The sequence below is a fragment of the Aegilops tauschii genome, chromosome 7, assembly GCF_002575655.3.
Source record: "Aegilops tauschii subsp. strangulata cultivar AL8/78 chromosome 7, Aet v6.0, whole genome shotgun sequence".
In the NCBI taxonomy this organism is placed as follows: domain Eukaryota; kingdom Viridiplantae; phylum Streptophyta; class Magnoliopsida; order Poales; family Poaceae; genus Aegilops; species Aegilops tauschii.
Genome location: NC_053041.3, coordinates 170,545,194 through 170,566,532, shown reverse-complemented (window position 1 = coordinate 170,566,532; position 21,339 = coordinate 170,545,194). Strand labels below are relative to the sequence as shown.

General features: G+C 43.5%; 1 protein-coding gene across 1 annotated transcript; it reads left to right on the top strand.

The window, feature by feature from the left end:
- Positions 1 to 10,460: 10,460 nt before the first annotated feature.
- Positions 10,461 to 12,955, top strand: LOC109784188 (tyrosine N-monooxygenase-like). Its single transcript, XM_020342786.2, has 2 exons — positions 10,461 to 11,571; positions 11,748 to 12,955. The coding sequence occupies exons 1-2, from the start codon at positions 10,525 to 10,527 to the stop codon at positions 12,393 to 12,395; spliced, it is 1,695 nt and encodes a 564-aa protein (XP_020198375.1). The 5' UTR covers positions 10,461 to 10,524; the 3' UTR covers positions 12,396 to 12,955.
- The last annotated feature ends 8,384 nt before the right edge of the window (positions 12,956 to 21,339 follow it).

The following is a 21,339-nucleotide window of genomic DNA, read 5'->3' as shown; positions in this document are numbered from 1 at the left end:
GTAAATCCTACGAACTCCATACATAAATTTCCTACCCCCCCCCCCCCCCCCCCCCCCCCAAAAAAAATTCAGCTGGGGTGGGTCCCCTACCCCGATTGCATCCAAACAAAAACTGCCACCAAAACTTTTAGGTTAATCACGTATGGTTCTTTACGTACGTGTAGCATCTCTCATTACGTAGTTACTCGATGGAGCTTAGGCACTAAACATGGCACCGATACTCATCCTGTAGGAAAGTGAGATAGGTAGAACAACGTACTTCCTCCATCTACATATATAGGGCCTAATATGTTTTTTGAGGTACCCTTTGACCAATAATAAAATTATTAGTATATGAGACGTATGATATAAAAATTATATTATTAGAAACTCATTTCACATACGAATGGTATGCTCTGTGTAAGATGCATCATATATTACTTTGCTAACTTGTGGCCAAATTTAACCTCGAAAAACCTATTAGGCCCTACTTGTAATTTGTACATGCTTCACACGTTAGATTATTTTGTGTGATCACAATACTAAATCGTTTTAATTAAAAGTAAATATCCTATGCTATAAAAAATTATCATGTAATTTTCAAAAGTACATATGTGTTTTCTAGCGGAAACTTGTGGTTTTTTTTTACTATTCGTATCAAATCACTATAGCACAACGAATTTCTAGATGAAGAATGCATTAGAAAAAATATAGTGTTATCTGAAAAGAAATATTATTGATGTTTGTTTGAAATCTTGTAGCTTTTTGAAGTTCAAACATTAGATAAAGATCAAATTAGTTTGATCTTATAATTTTCACGTACCAAACCTTCAAGTCAGTTTTTTAAAATGAAGGCAAAATCTTTGCCTCATCTATTAATTAAGGAGTTTTACAGAGTTAATGCTACAACGTGAAACAAGCATTACATTGTCACATGAAAACATCATGGGGTCTACTCTCGCGGCATCAACAAACTCAGGTGCTTCTCCCCAGCGGCAATCCAAGTCTTGGTTTCCTGCTTAATGCTTTGCATGATGTAAAGCACCAATGTCAATATTTTTGCAGAAAACACACACCTTTCTTTCAATTCAGATTGTCCATGTCACAAGCATGGTTAGAGAGTCCATTGCCTTCCGGTTGGCTTCGTTTGGGCCCCACATATTCATCCAACAAGATCTAACATTTCTCTCGCCGGCCCAAAGGGATAGGTCCAAGGCAGCTAGACCAAGTCATGCCTTGGCCAACCTTCATATCCTCGCAGTGAAACGACACCCAAATAAGAGATGAGCGGACGTCTCATTTGCCCTCTTGTAGAGGGAGCAAAGCCCGCAGTTTTCCCAACCTCTTTTTGCGAGACGATACGCGGTTCAAACTCGGTATTGTATAGCAAGCTAGGAGGAAAATTTAACCTCTACGCGAGACGTCAGTGTTTTCTTGCAAACTCTATTTCATTTGTGTGTTCTTGACCACACGGTGCTTTAAATAACTTAACACCTCATTAAGAAAAATAAAGTAAAATATAAATCTAATTTTTTAACTGGTTGTTTGAATATTTCTCTCAAAGAACAGCAATAATGCTATGCGTGCACTTTTTTCAGAGGGTACTAATTCTTCTGAGAGAAAAAAATGCTTTCGTGCATGCATCCAACAGTACTCATGTCAGGAGCAAATTGCTACTGCAGTAATATAGGCTGCTAGTCTCTACGTGCACACTTTTTTTTGAACAAGACGTGCACACTTAGAGCATCTCCAGCCGTTGGCACCTGCAAGAACATCACCGAACCAAAAAAGTTGATGTTTTGGGGGTCATCCGGCGAAATCCGGCGAAATAAAGAGGACATCTTCCCAGTCACACTCCACCCCAAGCAAAAGTTTGTGAGGAGAATGATTAAGTGGGCCAAGAAAAAGGACATGTGGAGGACATGTGGTGAGACACGATTCGCCGAAACTTCCGCCGGCGCCCCCAAGAGACCCCAGCGCTCCGGGTTTCGTCTGGGTTTGCCGGCGCTATTTTGACGTCCTGGGAGCGTTGGGGGCGTGGCTGGGCCTTTTTTCAGCGAAAAGTGCCGTCCGAGCCTAAAACCGAGCCTAAAAAGGTGTCTTGGGGGCGTCCTGGGGAGGCTAGTGGAGATGCTCTTATGTAGATGCTTCTAGCCTAAACTGGAGTACTAACCTTGTCTATGTTAGAATTAATGGGCTAGGCCCATAGCAATTTCTGAAATCTCAAAGCCCATGTGTAAAATGGCAAGTGGTGGTGCTAAGTTTAGTCCCACCTTGGAAGTTGAAGAAGAGTTGGACCTCTTTATATAGTGGGTTCTCTCCACCACTCTAAGTGGTGTGTGAGAAGAGAAAGGGAAAACCACACGCGCGCTCGCTCGCCTCGCCGGGCCGTGCCGTGCCGTGCCGTGCCGTGGCGAGGCGAGGCGAGGCGGCGCGTACATGCGACATGCGCGTGAATGGTCCGCCGAAATCCGGTCCGCACCGAAAAACACCTAGGGTTTTGCCTCATCTCACAACTTGCGCCGCCATCGTAGTCTACTCCATCCCAAACGCCGGCGTGCATCGGCGCGTGGGAGAGCAGGTCTCCGGAACCGTTCGTCTTTGCGATCCTGCACCGGGAGAGGACGAATTAGGTTTTTGGGAAGCGCTGTGCGCGACTGCTCAAATTCGTCATCACGGGTCGTCTTCCGTCCAAGTCGGGCGGTGCTATTCATCGCCGTCAGCAGCAGATCGTCGCCAACATCGTCATGAACACTGTCGCACCCATAATAGCTAACGATCAGTACGTCCAACATCCTCTGTTCATGTCTGTTTCTACAGCTATTGTTACGTGTTTGCTGCTGTTATGCATGTCTTGCTGTTCTTCTAGTTTGCTAGATTATTGCATGCTAGTATCTCTTCTAGTCATGAATTATTTACTGGAATTAATCATGAACTTGCCTAATATTCCAACAATCCAAAAACCTAATTATAGGCAATTTCCTGAGTTAACTATGGCTGGATTCGCTGATGCACTGAGGCCGGATAAGTTTACCGGTGTGCACTTTAAGAGGTGGCAGGTGAAGACCACGCTCTGGCTTACTGCTCTGAAAGTTTTCCACGCTAGTGTTGGTGCTCCAGAGGGAATGACCGACGAAGATCGGAGAAAATTCCAGGAAGCCAATACTATGTTTGTGGGATGCATTCTGAGTGTTCTTGCTGACCGTCTGTGTGATGTGTACATGCACATAAACGACGGAAAAATTCTGTGGGATGCACTGAATGCAAAATTCGGTGCAACAGATGCAGGCAGTGAACTGTACATCATGGAGAGTTTTCATGACTACAAGATGGTGAATAACCGTTCTGTGGTTGAACAAGCTCATGAGATACAGTGCATTGTGAAGGAACTTGAACTCCTTAAATGTGTTCTACCCGACAAATTCATGGCTGGGTGCATGATTGCAAAGTTGCCTCCTTTATGGAGGAATTTCGCCACAACTCTGAAGCATAAGAGACATGAGATATCAGTTGAAAATCTGATTGCATCTCTTGATGTTGAAGAAAAAGCTCGGGTTAAAGATACCACTGAAAAAGGAGGTGAGGTTCAGCCTACTGCTAACATGGTGCAGAGGTACCCACGGAACAAGAACAAAGGGAAGAACAAACCTGTTTTCAACAAGCCTACCAAGACTACTACCTTCAAGAAGAAGAAGTTCAACAAGGCTGAGCTAGAGTGCTACGCCTGTGGGAAGCCTGGACACTTTTCCAAGGAATGCCCTGAACGTGCAGACCGCAGAGGGAAAACAAGCTCCAAGACTGTCAACATGGTGACCGCTAGCAATACTGATGGGTATGGTAATTTACCTATTGTGCTTTCAGTATTTCAATCATCTTCGTGATGGATTGATTCGGGTGCTAACGTTCATGTGTGTGCTGACATCTCCCTGTTTACTTCTTATCAGGTCGCAAGGGATTCTTCCGTCCTAATGGGGAATGGGTCACATGCTTCTGTTCGTGGCATTGGCACGGTGGATCTGAAGTTTACTTCGGGAAAGATCGTGCAACTAAGGAACGTGCAACATGTCCCTACTATGAACAAGAATCTAGTTAGCGGCTCCCTTCTATGTCGAGATGGATTTAAGATAGTTTTAGAGTCCAATAAAGTAATCGTGTCAAGATTTGGACAATTTATAGGAAAAGGCTATGAGTGCGGAGGCTTGTTCCGCTTTTCTCTTTCAGATTTTTGCAATAAGTCAATAAACCAAATTTGTGCTAATGTTAATGATGATGCAAGTATTTGGCACTCTCGTTTATGTCATATTAATTTTGGTTTAATGTCTCGGCTATCCAGCATGAGTTTAATTCCGAACTTCACAGTTGCCAAAGGTTCTAAGTGCCATAGTTGTGTGCAATCTAAGCAACCTCGAAAGCCTCATAAGGCTGCCGAGGAGAGAAACTTGGCACCTCTAGAACTCATACATTCTGATCTTTGTGAGATGAATGGTGTGTTGACAAAAGGTGGAAAGAGATATTTCATGACTTTGATTGATGATGCGACTAGATTTTGCTATGTTTATTTGTTGCAAACTAAAGATGAAGCATTAGACTACTTTAAAATCTATAAAGCTGAAGTTGAAAATCAACTAGAGAGAAAGATCAAGCGTCTTAGGTCCGATCGTGGTGGAGAGTATTTTCCAAAAGTTTTTGATGAATTTTGTGAGGAACATGGTATTATTCATGAGAGGAGGCCTCCCTATTCACCTCAATCAAATGGAGTGGCTGAGAGGAAAAACCGCACATTGACTGACTTGGTGAATGCCATGTTAGACACTGCTGGTTTATCTAAGGCATGGTGGGGGGAGACTCTATTGACTTCATGTCATGTCCTGAATAGAGTTCCCAACAATAATAAAGAGAAAACCCCTTATGAGGAGTGGGTTGGGAGAAAACCATCACTTTCTTATTTGCGTACTTGGGGATGTTTGGCAAAGGTCAATATTCCTATTCCTAAGAAACGCAAACTTGGACCAAAGACAGTGGATTGTGTCTTTCTAGGGTATGCTCAACGGAGCATTGCTTATAGGTTTTTAGTGGTAAAATCTGAAGTACCTGATATGCATGTTGATACTATAATGGAATCTCGTGATGCAACATTTTTTGAGAACATATTTCCTATGAAAGATATGCATAACATTGCTAGATTTTCTTCTGAGATAGTTCCTGAATCTAGTACAACTGATGAATATTTCGAACAATCACATGAGGAAGTCCTTGAGAAGGATAACAATGAAGTTCCTAGAAGGAACAAGAGACAAAGGATTGCAAAATCCTTTGGTGATGATTTCATTGTATACCTTGTGGACGACACACCCAAGACGATTGCAGAAGCATATGCTTCTCCGGATGTAGATGATTGGAAAGAAGTTGTTCATAATGAGATGGACTCAATTCTTTCTAATGGAACTTGGGAACTAACTGATAGACCATATGGTTGTAAACCTGTGGGCTGTAAGTGGGTGTTCAAAAAGAAGCTAAAGCCTGATGGTACTATTGATAAGTATAAGGCGTGGCTAGTGGCCAAGGGCTACACTCAAAAAGAAGGCGAAGATTACTTTGACACCTATTCACCCGTTGCTAGAATGACCACCATTCGAGTGTTACTTTCCTTGGCTGCCTCTTATGGTCTTATCATTCATCAAATGGATGTAAAGACAGCTTTTCTCAATGGAGAGTTGGAAGAGGAGATCTATATGGATCAGCCTGACGGGTTTGTGGTAAAGGGTGAAGAGAGAAAGGTGTGCAAGTTGTTAAAATCTTTGTATGGTCTGAAACAGGCACCTAAGCAATGGCATGAGAAGTTTGAAAGAACTCTGACTTCTGCAGGATTTGTCATTAACGAGGCTGATAGGTGTGTTTACTATCGCCATGATGGGGGCAATAGTGTCATATTATGTTTGTATGTGGACGACATACTGATATTTGGTACAAACATTAATGCAATTAATGAGGTCAAGTCTTTTCTATCAAAAAGTTTTGACATGAAAGATCTGGGAGAAGCCGATGTAATTCTAAACATCAAACTTATTAAGGATGAGAGTGGGATTACATTAACGCAATCTCACTATGTTGAGAAGGTCTTGAACCGATTCGGTTTTATGGATAGCAAGCTTTCTCCAACACCTTATGATCCCAGCGTGACACTCAGAAAGAACAAGAAAGAAACGAGAGATCAATTAAGATACTCTCAAATTGTCGGTTCACTCATGTACTTAGCTAGCGCTACAAGACCAGATATCTTTTTTGCTGTGAGCAAACTGAGTAGGTTCATGTCCAACCCGGGTGATGATCATTGGCATGCACTAGAAAGGGTCTTGCGCTATCTGAGAGGTACTATGAGTTACGGAATTACTTATTCAGGGCATCCTGCTGTGCTAGAAGGATATAGTGATTCAAATTGGATCTCCGATGTTGATGTACTTTACGCAACAAGTGGGTATGTATTTACTCATGGTGGTGGCGCAGTGTCATGGAGATCTTGCAAGCAAACCATATTGACGAGGTCAACTATGGAAGCAGAATTAACTGCTTTGGACACAGCTACTGTTGAGGCAGAATGGCTGCGTGAGCTCTTGATGGACTTGCCGGTTGTTGAAAAACCTGTACCGGCTATTCTTATGAATTGTGATAACCAAACGGTTATCGCTAAAGTGAACAATTCTAAAGATAATGCAAAGTCATCAAGACACGTGAAAAGACGTTTGAAGTCTGTCAGGAAGTTGAGAAACTCCGGAGTAATAACTGTTACGTATATACAAACAGACAAAAACCTGGCAGATCCCTTTACAAAGGGACTATCACGAAATGTGATAGATATTGCATCGAGGGAGATGGGTATGAGACCCATAGATGTTACACCATAGTAGTAACCCAACCTTTGTGATCGGAGATCCCGTGAATTAGGATCTGGGAAGAACAAGCTATTGTTTAACTGAGGAGAGTAATAACTTATGATCGTCTCCAAGTGAAGATGCAAAACTCTCAGAGCTGTAAGGCTCAGATCTGTAAGGCAGGTTGGCAACATGCCTTAATGTGGTTCTATTGGCTATAATTAGCAAAGATGCTGTCCTACAGAGCAGTCTTGAAAGAACACACCTATATGAGTTCTGACTGTAAACGTCGCAGTCTATGAGATTTGGGTGATCTCTAGTAAGCTCACGAAGAGACCAGGGAGTATGACGTATAAGCTCCAAACCGCGGGGTAGCCTACTGGCGGTCAGGTACTGGTTAAGACTTTGAGTGAAACTTGTTCACACAAAACTAGCAATTCAAGGCATAGTCCATTGTCAAGTTGTGAATGGATGTAGCTTAAAGTTCTAGGCAGAAGTTCAACTTAACAGTCTCTGCTGAAACACTGGTATATTAAACAAGTGGTGAGAGAAGGCAAATCTCTAAATGGGTATTTGAGATCTGGTGGGGGATTGTTAGAATCAATGGGCTAGGCCCATAGCAATTTCTGAAATCTCAAAGCCCATGTGTAAAATGGCAAGTGATGGTGCTAAGTTTAGTCCCACCTTGGAAGTTGAAGAAGAGTTGGACCTCTTTATATAGTGGGTTCTCTCCACCACTCTAAGTGGTGTGTGAGAAGAGAAAGGGAAAACCACACGCGTGCGCTCGCTCGCCTCGCCTGGCCGGGCCGGGCCGGGCCGGGCCGTGGCGTGGCGTGGCGAGGCGAGGCGAGGCGTACATGCGACATGCGCGTGAATGGTCCGCCGAAATCCGGTCCGTCTCCTTGCAGGAGCGCAGCTTCCTTTTGCCGTTTTATTTTTATGTCTTGGCAGACAAGTTTTTGATTTCTTGTCCGGTAAGTATACGAATTAGAAACCGAGTCGGTTTGGGATTGTGGTCGCGACACAATACCGCCTCTGGTCCTAATATATATACAGCTACCGGCTGCGGCCAGAGACACACCGAAAAACACCTAGGGTTTTGCCTCATCTCACAACTTGCGCCGCCATCGTAGTCTACTCCATCCCAAACGCCGGCGTGCATCGGCGCGTGGGAGAGCAGGTCTCCGGAACCGTTCGTCTTTGCGATCCTGCACCAGGAGAGGACGAATTAGGTTTTTGGGAAGCGCTGTGCGCGACTGCTCAAATTCGTCATCACGGGTCGTCTTCCGTCCAAGTCGGGCGGTGCTACTCATCGTCGTATTCATCGCCGTCAGCAGCAGATCGTCGCCAACATCGTCATCAACACTGTCGCACCCATAATAGCTAACGATCAGTACGTCCAACATCCTCTGTTCATGTCTGTTTCTACAGCTATTGTTACGTGTTTGCTGCTGTTATGCATGTCTTGCTGTTCTTCTAGTTTGCTAGATTATTGCATGCTAGTATCTCTTCTAGTCATGAATTATTTACTGGAATTAATCATGAACTTGCCTAATATTCCAACAGTCTAAGAGTCAGGTTGAAAGTTCCTCGCGAGGGTCAGGTTTGTCAGATGGCTGGTGCGATTAGCTCTAGGAAGATCCCCCTGACCTCATTTTGGCGCGGCCGTGCGGAGCGAATCCCACAAACCATGACCGTTGGATCAATTGCATTCAATGTTGATAAATGGTAGTGATTCACCCCGTGAAAGAAATCAACGGCTAACAATTGCTTGCATCACTGCGGGTGGCCTATCCAAGTTTGAAAATTGGTGTACTATATATAGTAGTAGAGATAGAGATGGAGATAGAGATATATGTGGATGGAGGGAGTACTTCTTTTGATAAAAGCACTACATCATGTCTTGCATGAATGTGGAGCGAAAAACACGGTTGATTTACTCAACGTGAGCTAGCACTACATCATGTCTTGCATGAATATGCATCCGTACAAAAACAAAAACAAAAAGGTTGGAGGTGTGAATGTGTATATCACCTCCTGTACGACGGTAGGAGGCCACGTTATTGTACATATATATTGATCAACACAAAGTCAGAGACATTTACTAAGTTTGAGCTTGCTACAGGACAGAGATTTCATCTTGCACTCGGAGCATATCGGCGAGACGAGGCGCTTAAGATGCTAACAACCTAACGTATACGAGTTTCTTTAGAGATGGCTGAAATGTATACAAGTTACTTTAACGTGGTCTCACGAAAGATGGGGCTTCTCTAAGCAAGAGTGTCTCCGTCATCACAAAGGTTTCATCACAAAGGTTTCGACCGGGTCAAGTCTCCGCGTTATGTTCATACTGACCATTGAAAAACTTCCAAGTATAATGGCGCAGACCCTGTTGATTGAAGAGTTATAGGGTGTTCATTTTTTACTAGGATACATTGCCTCTGGCCATGTGGTGATCGACGTGGCCATGTGGAGCTGGAAACTGAAGTGAACGCAGCATGCATGACTTGCACCATATCCGTGCAGCTGGATCATTGATCATGCATGCACGGGAACGAAGGTTGCATCGGTCGAACTGAACACTTGAACAGTGCAAAATAAGGGCCTTGAGCACATCCATACACCGAGAAAGCAACAATATAAGGCAAACAAGATTATAATAATACTCTTATTTTTGCAAAATAGATCAGATCTATTATAAAGACTCACCAGAAGTACAAAGCACCTCAAACATAATAAAAATTATATCGAGGTCTATGAATCACCGAACGATCATTGCCACCGCTAGAATGAGCCGCCGACGCGCCGCTGTCGCCGCTCCCATACTGGAGCCGGGCTGACCTTGTCGATGGCAGCCGGAAAGTCTTCGTGCATGTGCCGCTAAGGACTAGCGCCCTGAAGCCGCAGTCGTCGCCGTTGAATTGTTGAATCGATCTGAATAACCTGACACCAAATATCGCGGTTGCGTACGCACGGCGAGAAACCCTAACCTCGCCGCCCAAGGAGCTGACAGGAATCTATAATTCGTTGCTCTCGCCCTACCAGGGACCAATGCAAATTATTACTCAAATTTGAGTAGATAGAACAACCAACATTAGCTAGCTTCATTTGGCAAACCCAAGTGTTAGCGATAGCCACCTAGTAAGGAGGAATCTAAGGTTGATGGTGTGATGGTGTCAATCTTGCCCTTGGTAAAGTGGGTTTGTCTAGGGCACATCTAGATGCCCTAATTATTGCACATCTAAGTCTTAGTCAAGCTTAAAAAGAAAAATAAAAAGAAAAAGAAAAAGATACCCACACGAATCTCTATGTAATATCAATGACATAAGACTTAGACGTGCAACACTTATGACACATCTAGATGTGCTTTAGCAAAACTATTCGGATTTTCTTACATCTAACTACGTTCTGCTTTTCTCAACTAGATATGACTTAAGACATAAGGAAATCTCGGACTACTGAGATTTAGCAAAACCATTAAGTTTTTTTAATGACATAATGTTAATGATGCCTACTTGTGACGTCAGCTACTATTACTAGGTCCTCCCTTGTATCTCTATATAATCAACTCTTGTACTTTGCTTGTGTGCATGCTGTGCATGATCTCGTGGCCACTAGTGTGATCTTTGGGTCTAACCGTTCGGAGCTCTTTTTGCTCAGAGCTAGCTAGCTAGCAATGGAGCAGACGGCCTCCTCCACATTAATTCTGGGACGCCCTTCCTCCTCTGTAGCCGCGAAGGCGGTGCTGCTCGTGCTAATCGTTATTTACCTCGTGCTTAGGCTCAGGCCCAAGAGGCGCAATATCCTATGCGGTGCTGGTGCCGGTGCTGGCGCGTGCTCGTCGGCCGCCACGCCACTCCCGCTCCCGCCAGGCCCCGTGCCGTGGCCGGTGGTCGGCAACCTTCCTGAGATGATGCTCAACAAGCCCGCGTTCCGGTGGATCCACCACATGATGAAGGAAATGGGCACCGACATCGCCTGCGTCCGCCTCGGCAGCGTCCACGTCGTCTCCATCACCTGCCCCAAGATCGCCCGCGAGGTGCTCAAGAAGCAGGACGCCAACTTCGCCTCCCGCCCACTCACCTTCGCCTCCGCCACCTTCAGCGGCGGCTACCGCAACGCCGTGCTCTCCCCCTTCGGCGACCAGTGGAAGAAGATGCGCCGCGTGCTCACCTCCGAAATCGTCTGCCCGTCGCGCCACAGGTGGCTGCACGACCGCCGCGCCGACGAGGCCGACAACCTCACCCGCTACGTCCACAACCTCATCACCAAGGGATCATTGTCGTCGTCGTCGTCGTCCGGTGGCGCCGCGGTGGACGTCAGGCATGTTTCCAGGCACTACTGCGGCAACGTCATCCGCCGGCTCCTCTTCGGCAGCCGGTACTTTGGCGAGCCCCGGCTGCACGACGACGGCGGGCCGGGGCCGTTGGAGGTGGAGCACATGGACGCCATGTTCACCTCCCTCGGGCTCCTCTACGCGTTCTGCGTCTCCGACTACCTCCCCTGGCTGCGCGGCCTCGACCTCGACGGACACGAGAAGATGGTCAAGGAGGCCAACGCCACCATCAACCGGCTGCACGACACGGTCATCGACGAGCGCTGGAGGCGGTGGAAGTCCGGCGAGAGGAAAGACATCGACGATTTCTTGGACGTCCTCATCACGCTCAAGGACTCTGACGGCAACCCGCTGCTCACCCTCCAGGAGGTCAAAGCGCAGTCCCAGGTACGTACTTCCATCCACGGTTAACCACTTTTACAACAAGAAGTTACTACTCCTACCTTGCATGCATGCACGTCACGTCAAACATTCCCAAGCATCCTATAAGATACAACAACAGAAATATCTCTCACTAACTAATGTGTTGCATGCGTACTGCAATGCATGGTGGTGCCGTGCAGGACATAACATTTGCAGCGGTGGACAACCCGTCGAATGCCATCGAGTGGGCCCTGGCAGAGATGGCAAATGCGCCAGAGGTGATGGCAAAGGCAGTGGAAGAGATGGACCGTGTGGTGGGCCGGGAGCGGCTGGTGCAGGAGTCGGACATCCCACAGCTCATCTACACCAAGGCATGTGTCCGTGAGGCGTTCCGGCTGCACCCCGTGGCACCCTTCAACGTGCCACATGTCGCGCTCTCTGACACCACCGTCGCTGGCTACCGCGTGCCCAAGGGAAGCCACGTTATCCTCAGTCGCATAGGGCTCGGTCGAAACCCAGCGGTTTGGGATGAGCCGCTCCGCTTCAAGCCTGAGCGTCACATCAATATGGCCGCTGGCAGTGATGGTGGTGTGGCCCTCACGGAGAACGAGCTGAGGTTCATCTCCTTTAGCACCGGACGTCGCGGGTGTGTAGCTGCATCGCTTGGGACGGCCATGTGCATGATGCTCTTCGGCAGGCTCATACAGGGGTTCACCTGGAGCAAGCCAACGGGCGTGGCAGCAATCGATCTCAGTGAGGCGAAGCATGACGTCTTTCTAGCCAAGTCGTTGGTGCTACATGCCGATTTGCGCCTGCGAGCGAACCTCTACCCTGCCACCACCATCTAATACATGTTTGGAATAATTAATTTTGCAAATAATGAGGTCGAGCGGTTGATCACAACACGAGCTCATATCAGCTCTTTCTATAGTAGAGCTGCATTCATACAAAGCTCGGTTGATTTGAAATAACTATTTCTCAGTTGACATTAATAATCGTCCATCCAAGATTTTCATGTCCCTTCTATACTTGCACGAATCTCAAGTTTAGGTCGAATGGTTTTTTGGAGCCTTAGAATCGGCAAAGTATCTCTTACATGAGTATTGTATTTTGGGATCCAAGTGTTCTTGCATGACTCTTGTGTTTGAACCCAAGCATCTCAAGAGGATTTTGACCCTTCAAGCCCCTCAAATGTAATAATGGATTGGATCACAAATTCCCAGCTATCGCTAGAGTGCTCTTCACTCTTCCCTATCCCAAGCTTCGATCCTTTTGTGAGGGAGAAGAGAGATTTAAGAGAAAAACCAATGATCCGGCCAACCAAACCTTCAAGCCGAGAATAACCCACTTGCCGAGTTTCCATCGTCTCGGTTACTCTTGGAATTTGGATACCTGTATACGTTTGGAGTCCTATAAAACATCGAATGTTGTGGATTTGCAACCAATAAGTTGTGAAGGCACTGGAGATCACTTGATCTTCTACTAGTGGTTGATTTTAGAATTTGCGTGAAACTGAGGATGTGATTGTCAGACTCTTAGACTCTCTAGCAAGGAGGTAGATCCCTCTCATAGATTAGAGCTCTGGGGACAAAACTTTTAGCCTCTCCCGTGGGTTAACTCTATCACTTTGCCTTCTCAACTTGGTCTTCCCTTTGCTAGCATATTACCACATTATTCTTGTGTGACTAGAGTTGCTAGGTTTATATAGGTTGTTTAGCAAGAAATTGCATTAGGTAACCTTTACATTTCGATAATATTACAAAAGATTTAACTGAGAATAATTTTTTTTACTTTTCTTTTCACCCTCCTTTAGTTGTCACCTTTGATCTTTCAGATAAGCTATCATAGCAAAAGAATATATGTAGCGAAACCGAGCGTATGAAATAGCTATGATATGCTATTGCGTGGGTAACATGCGAAGAAACTTATAACTTGCAAAAAGTGGATTTTGGATTTGGTTCTAATTTCATTAAAATAATGTAAGTGATACATACCAAAGGTATTTATAATTTTTGATTGTTTCATGCTATTATAGTAATATCACTTTCAATACTTTTCATAACAATTTATATTATTTTTCTGAACTAACCTATTAATTCAGTGCCCAGAGTCAGCTGTTATTTTTTGCATGCTTTTGGCCTTTTAGAAAATCCATATATATGAAAAAAAACCCTAAGGATTTAATACAATTTTTTCCACGACACGAGGAGTCCAGAAAGTGTCGGGACCTGCTGGGATGGGGGGGTGGCACCCGCGTGGCTAGGCTGCGTGGACATCCTGGGCACCGCCTTACGCACATTCTTTCGCCTATAAATCCTATATTTCGCAGATCAATATGATGTAATCGGTGGCGTGTTTGTTGGGATGTGATGAATTGTCACTTTATGATCAGATTGTAATCATATTGAATCTTTTGAAATTTCTTTGCTTTAGAATTAAGTAGCTATGTATGCTCTCCGATCCATTTGGTTGTTGTCTTTGATGAGGATTGATGGGTAGTTCACTGGAGGGAATGATGCATAGTAGTGAGTTCAATCTTGCGGTGATTCATCCTAGTGACAGAAAGGGAATGGACACGTATTGTATTGTTGCCACTAAGGATAAAACGATAGTTTCTTTCTCACACTTGGATAATAATTTTACTGGCTACATTATGTCATCATGCTTATTGTAATGTTTTGTTTGTCATAAAGTTAATACTTCGACGTGCATGCTGGATGTCGGTCTTGGGATGGAGTATGAGTTGTAGATGCAGTTGGATAACAGTCTACATATCACACACGTAATGCCTACTAGATCATTGATGGCGCGCGTTGCTGCGCCAGTCTATTTTAGTGACCAAATGATAGGAAATTGCATAAAAATTGACACGAAACATGAATGTTTAGATGCTTGTTCTTAATATCACCATTTTCATCAGATGGTAGAATAATACTCGCGGGGATCTCAATAAAAACATGGATGCATGAGAAGCCTGCCCAATTTAGGTTAGGCCAATCTCGAGCAAGTAATAAATGGTAATAGTAAAGAAATCTAAAATGCTAGTAACATGCAATAGAATTTGTACATATAATTAACATTGCCCAAGTGAAAAACAAGGCAATATGAAACAGAACAAAACATAGCAACAATACAGTGTGATTCACGGAATTATGCTAAATAATATTTTGGTGTCTAATTATGAGTAGATTTCACATGACCCATCAAATAACCAATAGTGCAAGGGGAGAGAAAGATAAGTACTAAAATCATAATTCTAACTGAGTAATGCAAAACCTCTTTTACTGTGAAGGATACCCATAGGCCGGAGATGGAAACATACAATGATGGGTTTCTGTCTTATCAGCCCACATTGAATTTTTGCTTGTAAACCCTATGTTTTTAAAATTAAGGAGCCTTCTGCTCCCGATTTTGTCAAAAACGAAACCGTGTGCTCTCATACACCAATAGACTCAACATTTGTTTTGTGAGAATACAGGATGTCCCTTTAATCAAATTACAGGCATTAAAAAAATACCCAACAACAGTGTGGAACCGAAAATATCGTAACTAATCTTCACTGCACAACGAAATTCAAAATACTAAAATCTTTCATTATGCATGCAAGTGTTCTGTTGTTGTAACACAAAAGCTCACCAAGAATAAAAATAACTGAGAATATCAAGGTGCCTGAATATGCCAACAACAAGAATATAGTTTCAGACCACATAGTGGCAGTTGGAAGAGTAACCACCTAAATTAAATAACCTCTAAAGATGAACATACTGATATTTTATGTGAGGATGTACAAATGTAACGACGGGCCCAAAGTAACCGTTAGATTCCCTGGCTTTGTTAAAATCAATGAATTGATAACGCTCATTCATACCATAACGAAAGCACGCCAGATACAATTATGAGTTGAATATTCCGCCTTATCACGGAGAGGCTGAGTAATTTCTCAATAAGGCTCGGCTGACCAGCTAATATGGTTGAGGAATGTATGCACCTGCATTAGTCAAACAAACACATGAATTTAGACTCGCACGACCAATTCGCTCAAGGAAACAAAATGATTTCTAAAGACTTTAACTGGGTTGCCCCGGATAAAAATAGCGATCTAGCAAACGGTCAATTCGACCATTTCTAGCATGCCTCGCTAGATAGTACTTTAAAAACCGTGCTATGCAGTCCCAACAGTACCTAATGACTATCAGACGGACCAAAATTGCATCTCCTCGGCCTGACTGGGGATGTGGGCTAACAAACATGTTCCTAAAGACTCTGTAGCTATCTTCCAGGTGAAGATACGTATTGTCCCCTAAAAAAAGTGAATATACGTATTTTGGGGGCACCCGTGCTTTCCGAATGGAATTCCAGATGCTTGGGTCACCAGTTGTGAGACTTGTGACTAGGTCCGGCCCTCTCCGGCTGCTTTGCATCCATGGCTTGTCTGTTTTATTGGCCGTATGTGCTCTGTACTGGGAAGATGTCGTGGTTTTCCGGTTGCCATGCGATATAGTCGCCATCGTCGTCATAGTTTGAAAGCCGGGTTCTTAGAATTTCTATGAACTGGAACCATGTACACGTTATTTCAAAAGAATATGTTGGTATCTTAAATTTGTACAAGCATTGTGGGCTTTTCTACAGCTGTGAAGATGGGATTTGCTACACTTACGGACTCCATCTTATGGATTAGAAGCTACAGGCTGACATGGCATCAGTTGATTAGGAATCAGGAGGACCCACGGCTGAAAGCACGGGAAGGAGGGAGATTGATGGGGGGACACGTACTCCCGTAAGCCCCTTCCGTGCGATTCTGTCCGTAAGTCTAGGATTTTCGTGTGAAGATGCATGTTTAGCGCGTAGATCTCGGGATATCTAACTTGCGAGTGTGCAGTGTCAGTTCCATCGTTTAACCAAAGCACCAAGGCCTATTTGAAAGATACGAGTACGTAGTAGCTAGGCATCTACTATCTGGTTTCCAAGATTGACGGGAGACCAGACAATCAGCTTGTCAAGCTACGCGGCCGTTGAGATGTCGCGTCGTCCGACGTAGTACAACCTGCGACCCTTCCATGTCTTCCATCTTCTTCGATGCACCTTCTCGATTGCGCAGTGCTTGTTCACAAATTGCAGTTTAGTACTGGTAATGCATCGAAATATATCATGTTATGCACTCAGCACTAGAAGAGGTATATACTTCTACTATATATCTCGTCTAGACTTGACTTTAGTAATTTGGCACAACTTTCCTGTCACGTTCGTAAGGCCACCGTATATCTACCTAAAAAAACACAAGAAGACTGTGCATCTTTTGAATTAGAACATAAATAATTCAGAGTCAATATTCAACACAAGAGGCAGTGTGATGACCATAAATGAAAATACCACCTCGCAGGTGAGATGTGACCCGTCGTCCTATAAAGACCAAGGAGTTCTAGTTGTGGAAGACCTTCAGATTAAAAATAAGGGTTCGTTGAGCAAATGACTATATACAAGATACTTATTAAGGAGGGAGTTTGGCAAAGTACCTACATTCTAACACCCTCTCGAATGTTGAAGCCAAACAAACAGACTTGTCTTTCTGAAAAGGTCTCATGGGGGCGTCAAAAATGACTTTTTCTGTAAACGGGCGGTTGTGGTTGGCAATGACCTGACTATTAGGTTACAGGAAGATACACGGTTAGGACATCTCCAACGGCAATCCATAAATTTTCTACCGCATCCGTCCGCGAACAGGGAGGATCAATTCGTGAACACGGATGACGGCCATCCAACGCTGCCCGCATACCAATTCAAGCCGAGTTTTAACATACCGGATTACTAGTTCTAGTTAAGCAAATCATTAGTGAAGCCTTTGTGTTTTCTGCCAACAGCCTTGCATGCTTTCCGCCAACAACATAAGATCAGGTTTATGCAATTAAGTAGTGAAGATCATGTGCACAAGTGCCTTCCACCAACATCAACAGCCATGCACAAATGCTTTCCGCCAAAAGCCATGCATGCAAATTACTAGTGATATGCTTTCGCCAAATTACTACTCCCTCCGTTCCAAAATAGATGACTCAACCTTGTACTAAACTTTAGTACAAGTTTAGTACAAGGTTGAGTCATTTATTTTGGAACGGAGGGAGTATGTGCTTTCCGCCAATAGCACATTCTATTTGTATAGCTTCCGCCAACATTAATTATACTAGACAATACCCCGCACGTTGCAGCGGGATGGTAGTGTGATAAACAATTTGAAAGAGAGGGGCACACAATAAGGAGAAAAAGAGTATGAAAATAAAAATAAGAAATGTTTGCGGCAGAAGATGGCTTGGCTTTAATGTTCAACTCTGAAATAGAGTAGTGAAGATGACTCCTCCCACCCCCCGCGCGCGCGTTGTTGTGGTAACTTTGTTTAAAAAAATGCGTAAGTAATTGACAAAAATAACGAAATCTAATGAAAAGAAAGTATAAGCTTGAAAATCAATAAAAGAACGTGTCTAAAAATAGAATAAAAACTTTTAACTTACGATTAAAAATGCCATTTCAAACAAAACTATGAAGAATGACTAACATGAATATATGATGTGGGAGCGTTACATGCATAGACTAATGAAAAATAATTGTAATTTATAAGTTAAATGCATGACTCGCTTATGTGACAAATTTTGCATCGCTTAGTGGGAGAGAAGACTTAAATGCATTGCTTGATGGGACATTGAGCTGGACACTATAGATGTTGAGAGAATTGGGACCAACTTCTTAAGAATATAAGATTAATACATTTCATTACACTAATTATGTAATTTAATCACTCCTTCCGCCAACATGCGTGGGCAGAGAGGAGAGGGGGTGCTGGCATTGCGTAGCGCCCTTTTGTTGGCCAGACGGATGTCCGGACTCCTACAAAGACATCCCCCCCCCCCTCCACGTTTGTCTCGGATTTGTTAGAAAAAGTTTGTTCAGATCGCTTGATGGACCGATACAGACCCACGTTGAATGGCAAACTATGTCCGAACAGCGCGTCCAAACGGATGCTGGTGGTTTGAGGGTCCGTCTTGGAGGAGCCCTTAGGGGACATGTCAGTAGGCTTTCAACACCATTGCCTCTATCATATTGTGCAGCGGAAAGATATCTATGTTGCCTCTTTAACATATCTATAATCTTCCGTTTCCGTTGTCTTTCAGATGTCTGACGCTGTAGACATGTCTTCGCAGACCGACGCAACCCCGTACACTGTATTGTACATCATCAACGGCCAGAAGGTGGATATGAGAAAGATAACGATACTGAAGCCCAAGGAACGCTCGTTCCACGGCCAGCTGATGCCCGTTGGCACCTTCAGGTTATCATGCGAGATATAGTCACCATCGTTGTTCTTAGAATTTCTATGAACCGGAATATCTAACTTGCGTTGGTCTTTTCTACCGCTGTGAAGATACATGTTTAGCGCGTAGATCTCGGGATATCTAACTTGCGAGTGTCCAGTGTCAGTTCCATCGTTTAACCAAAGCACCCAGGCCTATTTGAAAGATACGAGTACGTGGTAGCTAGGCATGTATCTGGTTTTCAAGATTGGCGGGAGATCACATACAATTAGCTAGTCAAGCTACGCGGCCGTTGAGATGTCGCGTCGTCCGACGTAGTACAACCTGCGACCCTTCCATGTCTTCCATCTTCTTCGATGTACGTTCTCGATTGCGCAGTCCTTGTTCACAAATCGCAGTTTAGTAATGGTAATGCATGATGTATACCATGTTCTGCACTCAGCACTAGGTATATACTCCTACTATATATCTCGTCTAGACTTGACTTTAGTAATTTGGCACAACTTTCCTGTCATGTTCGTACGGCCACCGTATATCTACTTAAAAAAACAGAAGAGGACGGTGCATCTTTTGAATCAGAATAGGAATAATTCAGAGTCAATATTCAACACAATAGGCAGTGTGACGAACATAAATGTAAATGCCGCCTCGCGAGGTGAGATGCGACATGTCGTCCTATAAAGACCAAGGAGTTCTAGGTGTGGAAGACCTTCAGATTAAAAATAAGGGTCCGTTGAGCAAATGACTATATACCAGATACTTATTAAGGAGGAGTTTGGCGAAAATTACTTAGGAATAAGTACCTACATTCTAACACCCTCTCAGAGGTTGTGGCCAAACAAACAGACTCGTCTTTTTGGAAATGTCTCATGGGGGCGTCAAAAATGATTTTTCCGTAAATGGACGCTTGTGATAGGCAATGGCTTAACTACTTGGTTCTACCAAGATACATGGTTAGGGGACAATGCCACTAGGCTTGCAATACCATTGCCTCTATCATATTGTGCAGTGGAAAGGTATCTATGTTGCCCGTGTGGTGGACTAGGTACCATTTGAGCGCAGTCTTCCGAAGACTACTGATCAAGGACAAATGGACCGACTGGCTAAATCTTATTGAAAGATTGATCACGCTTAACCTTTCACAGGAATCACACACATGTCATTGGAAGTTGACTACTTTTGGTACCTTCCCCGTAAAATCCATGTATTCAAACCTCACCAATGATATACTACCTTAGATCGCAAGGTCCCATTGGAACTTTATATCTTCATGTAATACTTAGATCGCAAGGTCAGCTGGAAAAAACATAATCGAAAAAAAAGATTGGTAAGAATGCACTAAGTGTTGCTTTTGTGGTAATGAGGAGTCGAATCAGCATCTATTCATTCACTGTCCACTTGCCAAGCTATTTTGGACATGTGTATTATAGCTTGTAATTTACCTCCATCAACAAGTAGTACAAATATGTTCGGAAACTGGTCACTCGGGGTACAACCCAAGCTGAAGTCTCGGGTACGTGTGGGAATTTGTGGTTTACTTTGGGCCATTTGAATCACTCGAAATGATTGTATTTTTAACAGAACAAAAGTTCTACATTTTTGCAGATTATCTTTAAGGACATGAGCTGGATCCATATATTGTCGTTACTACGCAAGGAGGATGATTGGGGTGCCCAGAGTCTTTGGGTGCAATCGATGGAAGATGGTCTATCAGGATTTGTTTAACCAATTTGGTTGGCGGCCTATTAGTAGGATTTGTGATGCATAAGACTAATCTCCTTGCATTTTTTTCTTTTATACTTGCGTGGGGGCAGTCATGTGTGATAGTATTTTTGTTAACTTTATCACTCTTGCTATCACTACTATCATATTACTGTGCTACTAATAAATTGCCGCCAGAAAAGTTATCTCTCATGTGTTGTTGAATTGACAACTCAACTGCTAAGGCTTAAAATATTCAGTGGCTCCCCTTGTGTTGAATCAATAAATTTAGGTCAAATACTACTCTTGAAGAGTGTTGCGGTCCCCTATACTTGTGGGCCATCAGCCGGCCCATTTAGCAGCCTCTACTACTCTGGTTTTAGGAATACTCTAGGTTTTTTCTGGTTCTTTTCTTTGATGTTTTTTCATATCTTTTTCCTGTTGTTTTTCGTTTGCTGGTTTATTGTTTTCTATTCCTTTTTATTTTTTTTCTGTTTCACTTTCTTTTTATTTTCCATAAATTAACAATTTTCCAAAAAACATTCAAATTTTTGTTTGGAATTTGAAAATTGTCCATTTCCAGAAATTATTGTATTTCTCAAAAAAATCAGAAATATGAAAATTTATTCGAGCTTTTCAAAAAATGTTCGCAAGTTTCAAAAAAATCAGAAATATCAAAATTATTTGGATTTTCAAAATAAATCTTTTTTTATAAAAATGTTCGGGATTTCAAAAATTGTTCATTGTTCAAAAAATTCACAATTTAAAAAAAATTGAAAATTTGAAAAGTTGT